This window comes from Buceros rhinoceros, unplaced genomic scaffold (assembly GCF_000710305.1).
Source record: "Buceros rhinoceros silvestris isolate BGI_N320 unplaced genomic scaffold, ASM71030v1 scaffold2526, whole genome shotgun sequence".
Taxonomy (NCBI): Eukaryota; Metazoa; Chordata; class Aves; order Bucerotiformes; family Bucerotidae; genus Buceros; species Buceros rhinoceros.
Genome location: NW_010417933.1, coordinates 46,719 through 52,173, shown reverse-complemented (window position 1 = coordinate 52,173; position 5,455 = coordinate 46,719). Strand labels below are relative to the sequence as shown.

The 5,455-nt window shown below is 56.2% G+C and overlaps 1 protein-coding gene across 1 annotated transcript in view; it reads right to left on the bottom strand.

Moving 5' to 3' along the window:
• The window catches only part of PIK3R5 (phosphoinositide-3-kinase, regulatory subunit 5), a 25,343-nt gene that overhangs the window by 7,778 nt on the left and 12,110 nt on the right, over positions 1-5,455 (bottom strand). The window contains exons 5-9 of the mRNA XM_010138330.1: positions 4,719-4,788; positions 3,063-3,237; positions 2,384-2,537; positions 1,829-1,912; positions 36-642 (exon numbers count right to left, since the gene is read on the bottom strand). Of these exons, the coding sequence (XP_010136632.1) occupies positions 36-642; positions 1,829-1,912; positions 2,384-2,537; positions 3,063-3,237; positions 4,719-4,788 (1,090 nt within the window). The remainder of the gene's footprint in view (positions 1-35; positions 643-1,828; positions 1,913-2,383; positions 2,538-3,062; positions 3,238-4,718; positions 4,789-5,455) is intronic.

Sequence of the window (5,455 nt, the reverse complement as noted above, 5' to 3'; positions counted from 1 at the left end):
GAGGGCGCGGTGGGCCAAGGCGGTGTGGGGCCGGCATCCGCTGACTCAGGACGTGCTGTGGCAGCGAGTGAGCACGCCGAGAGCGTGCCAGAATGCGGTGCTGGGCCTGGGGGGTGCATAGGCTCTCGGCCCGACGCAGGGGCAGCGAGAGCGAGCCCATGTCTGGACAGTCCTTTAGGTCCCTCCTCAAGACCAGTTGGCTTTTGCTCTTGAACAGTTTGTAGATCTTGTTGGTCAGCGTGTGTCTATACTTGTGGTGGGTCTTCTCTACCTTCATCTCCGGCCTCCCCAGGGTGTCCAGGGAGCTTTCATCGCTGTCCTCCGCATACCCACTGTCCATGCAGTCCTTCAGACTGGAGACAAAGGACTTCAGGGACTTTCTGGAGGCAACTGTCAGCTCTGAGATGGAGTCCTTGGAGGTGGTGAAGAGGGACAGCCGTGAGGGCTTGGATCCCTCCTCCGAGAGCGCCGAGTACACAGAGTCTTTGGAAATGGCACATATGGGGGAGAGCAGTGAGTCCCGCTCGGGGGAACAGCTGTCGGTTTCCACCTCCTCCTCTTCCTCTTCATCATCCTCCTCATTCTCCGAGGCCATGGGCTCGACCACATTGTACTCTTTGCTGAGGACATCATTGAGGATATCTGAAAGGCAACCAGAGGGAGATCACATCTGGCACGGACTCCATCACAACCTCTGGAAACATGATGAACCCCAGACAACACCACCACCACGACAGCGTGGCCACCACTCTCTTTGATCCTGCCCAGTTTTAAATGAGAGGCTGAAAACTTCCTGCAGAAGGCTTTTAGATTTCCATAAGGCCCTCAGACACAACACAAAACAAAATGTGTGTCTCTCCGTGAGGTCACGTTCTGTTTGGGTTCTCGAAAGGCAAACACCAGTTGGGGTTTTGTTTCCTTCCTACACTGATTTCACAACGTACTCACGTCCAATCCGGGTTTAACTGGAGGGCAAGAGAAAAGCAGGGTATTGACTAATCAAACCCCAAATCGCCCCACTGCAGGTGGCCTCCAGGCAAGGCTGGACTCACTGCAAAGCCCAAGCCAGAGCCCTGGTCCAGCTTGCTGGGGCCAGCGGGCAACAAACACTAAACCTTCGTGGGAACTGAAAAGGTCTTCCAGGAATGGGGAAGCTGGAGAGACCAGCTCAGCAGAAGGGGAAGCCGCTGCTTCCCCTACAAAACTGCTGCGGCCAGGCTGAGAGCACAGCAACAGCACCCACTCCTCGGCCATCCCTGCTACAGGTGGGGGAGGAGCTCTAACATCCAAGCAGACTCAACCCCACAAAGACCTGACATCTCAGCATGGTCAGGCTTTTCTACCAAAAATTATTTCCGGGGCACAAGCAAGGTTTACTTCTTGCAGAGGAGCTTTCTACCAAACAACGTCTCCGTCCTCCTACCAATATCCGCATGGAGTCAGGTGAAACGAACCTCTTCCAGCCTAACACAAGGCACAACTCTGCCCAGGAGAGTCAGATCTGCATGATTTGTCTCCGGCAACAAGTGTTTTGGGGCCATCAGCATCTTCTGCCCATCACTCAGATGAGGGCTTTGCCTGGGATCACAGCAGGCATCATGCCTGAGCTGACACCCACATCCTCTCCCACCGAGGGGATCCTGGCATCCACTGTGTCACCTCTCCCTCCAACACCAACAATTGGTTATCCGCTCTTTCAGGCTCCAGCCACAGCTTGTGTCATGCACCCAGCTGCTTGTGGCAGCCCCAGCCAAGCTCAGCCTCCCCTGCCACGGGGAGCAGAGGGCTGTGGTCTCCCTAGGAGGGATGGGGGATCCCTTCCACTTACCGAAGTTATCCTGATCCCAGCTGTAAGTGTAGCAGCGAGCGGTGGGGATGGGGATGGTGTGGAGCTTGCGGGGCTGAGCCTCGCCTGGGAAGAGAGGAGGGAGAGGAGTTAGTTTGCAGGGACCCCCAGTACCGCTCCTGACAGCTCTCCTGGACACTGGGAGACGCCACCCACCCCATGCACGCCCTGCGGGCAGCCCAGGTCATGCAGAACACTCCTGCTGCTGTCATTATCCCCGTGAAGTCACATGCAATTGGGACGAGGGGACATTTCCCACCTCTAAGAGCCGTCAGACATCACTGCAAGCGTTGGTTTCTGATTTAACGCTTTCATCTCACCCACGAAAGCTGGACAATTTTTTTTTTTGTAGCTTTTTAATGAAAGATGAGAAACCATTTCTGGCACATTCTGTGGTTATGGAAGAGGACCTGGATTGGTGGGGTTTTTGCTGTAGTTGTTGCGCTATGTCTAAACTTTGTGTAAAACCACTCGTTGCTGCGGGGGCTGAGCCAGCAGAAAACCCTGGAGGGAAGCGGAGCCCGGGGGGTTTCTCACCCGTGATGGCAGGAAAGGAGGCAGCCCCAGCGATGTCCCACAGCATGGACTGCAGCCGCTCCCGGGCCAGGACAGGGTCACTGCTGGTGGCTGCAATTTCCTGGGCGTCGACAGCGCTGGCGTAGATCTCCGAGAGCTCTTCCAGCGTCTTGGACTGAGGGGAGCAGAGCCAAGGCGAGAGATGAAGGGGGTTCCTCCACAGAAGCCACACACAGCTCCTGGGGCAGGATCACTACCCGCCACTGGGTAACTCCATCCCTCCACTACCTCCTACCACCTTCGAGTCCCTCAAAACTTTTGCAAAGAAAAAGAAAATGTGTTTGAAAACACCTAAGGGGTTTTCTTCACATTTTTTTGCCCATCCTCCCCCAAACACCAAAGCAAAGTGCTTCTGGTCAAACAAACTCTTCTGCTGCATTTCAAATCCGGGGCACTTCCTCTCTCCACTTAAGGATGAGGAGAGGAGTAAAAGGTAAAAGCCAAGTGACCTCCACACACACTTCACAAAAGAGAAGCTCAGAGAAGGGAAAGACACGTATTGTACTGCAAGAAGTGTCACCAAAACACTCTTCTTTTGTTAATCAAGTAGCATTTGGGTCAGGAAATCCACCAGCCAACTGCATGAAACAGCTCCCAGTGGCCTGGTGGCATCACCAAAGCTGAAGCTCTCTGAGCCTACCTTCAGGAGGTGGTGCAGGCTGTCCAGGTCACAGCGGGTGCCGAAGTTGGCCTGGTAGAGGTGCTCGAGGAGCATGACGAGCGTGGCGTGCTGCGAGTGCTCGCTGGCGCTCAGCTTCTCGGCGATGGAGAGGAACTCGCTCTGCACCTCAGAGCGGTTGAGCAGCAGCACCGTCCTGGGGACAAGGGGACGGCAGTTAGGCCAGGCAGCCAGGCTCAGATGCTGGTGGCACATGAAGTGTTATCATAGAATCACAGACTGATTTGGGTTGAGGGGAACTTCAAAGCTCCCCCAGTCCAACCCCCTGCAGGGAGCAGGGACATCTGCACCCAGAGCAGGGTGCTCAGAGGCCCAAACGACCTGACCTGGGATGGTGCCAGGGATGGAAAACTGGACGAGTTCACACTAGATGGCAGTGTCCACCCATGCCAGAGGTGCCAGCCCCATGCTGTGGTGCCAGCCACAGGCAGGGAAGAGAAGAGCACCCTCCATCCTGCTCCTCAGCACCATCCCTGGCACCATCTCTCCTGACACATCTGCAATATCACCAGCCAGTAACTGTTCAATCAACCCCAGACGGGCTCTGGCCCAGCAGCCAGTTGTCCTACCTGGACACCCAGCACACGCAATGAAGGAGGGAGAGAAGACAAGGACCATCTTCCCCCTGAAGCTGCAGGTCAGAGCATCGCTCCTGGGCTTTAAGGAGAAAAGCCACATCCTTCAGTTCTATTTCTGCTCTGGACCACAACATGAATATCCACAGGCTTTGGAGTCCCAAACCTGCAGCCCAGAGAGCAGGATGAGAGCAGCTCACCTCCCCGAGCAAAAATGGCTCTGAATTAAGGACCTGCCCTGGGTGCTCGGTTCTGGAAAGCACAGGCAATGGGCACAGGCTTTCAATACGCCCAAGGTTCAGCTTGTGTACAGCTTTGCGCCGGGTTTTCAGGGCTTTTTATGCAAATACAGGCTCCCTGCTGCACGTCATCAGTGGTTGTACTTGCACCATGCAGCATGCAGAGCAGCACGGCTGTACTGGGAAAGCAACAAAGCAGCCCCAGCGCGGCTGGGTGGGATGCAGGTGCAGATCCAGAGCTGCATGGCACGAGTGGACAACCCTTTACACAGAGGGGAGGTGGCTGTGCACGAAGGACTGTCCCTGGGGCTGAGCTAACATCACAGCAAGGATGGGTACCCACCACCCAGGCTCATTTTCCTATTTACAAATGATCTGCCCGGGCAGAAGGGAAAGTTCAGCCCTCAAACAAGGTGCAAAGTCTGCCTGCACTGAGCCGCAGGCTGTCATTAATTGTCGTACCGGGACAGACTCGCTTTTGACCCTCTCTGGGGTGGCTGCTCCCAAACACACAGATCAAAGCGTCTCCTGGCTGTTCTACAATGTGTGCTGAGATCAGCAGCTCCCTGGGGAGGAGACTGCCTTCCTGGGATGTTCTCACTGTCGGATAACTGACATGGGGATCCCGCACACCCTGACTCACGGCTGTGGAAATGCCGCAGCCGCTTTCCTCGTCCCTTCTCACTGCTCAGCCCAGCTATCCAGCTCTTCTGCCCCGCACCCACCACTACACCTGTGAGACGCTGCTCACGCCGCACGAGGATCTACAGAGTGGCACCAGCAGTGCCCATGGCCACACTTACACAGTGGAGCTCTGGTAGTTCTTCACAGGCAGCCCCTGCTCTGTCCTCACCAGCCTCTGGAAAGAGATCCCTGAGGGAAGAGAGAGCAGAGGACATGAGACATGGCACCACCACAGACAGCTCGGCCTTAGGAGCACGTTGACTTTGTCTCCTAACGAGGTGCTGACCTGGCTGAGCCGCTGCCCAGAGCGGGCATGGCAGCACCAAAAGTCCTTACGAGGACAAGACACAGTCCAGTGTAAGGGGGCCTTGAGATGCAAAGGGTAAAAGCCCAGAGTGATGGGAAAGCAACCAAGGATGGGAAGGGAGAGCTGCTCCAGCCCCAGTCTCTTCTGCCCAACTGCTGATGCAGGCCGTGAGTTGCGTGGATGATACTTCTGCCACTTGCTTTCGCTCCCCAGCCCCTGGATGTCACTTGCAGACAGCAGATCACTGCCACCTTCCCTCCCGCAGAGATGGAGCCTAGACTGGCCCCAGCAGCAGGAGTCTGCTGTGAGCAGCCCACATCCCTGGATGCATCCCTGGGACTGTCCCCAGGATGCCATCGGAAACCCCAACCCAGTGACATCAGATGGACCTGGACTGGGTGGCAAGAACAAAGCCTGTGTCACCCCCAAACAGGACTGGGGTACATCATCGACAAGATCCAGCAGCCTCCTTACCGCAGGCAGCCCCAGCCCTACCCCGGCTGCTGCTCAGCAGGCCAGGAGCAGCACCCCGGGGTGGGGACCCAGCAC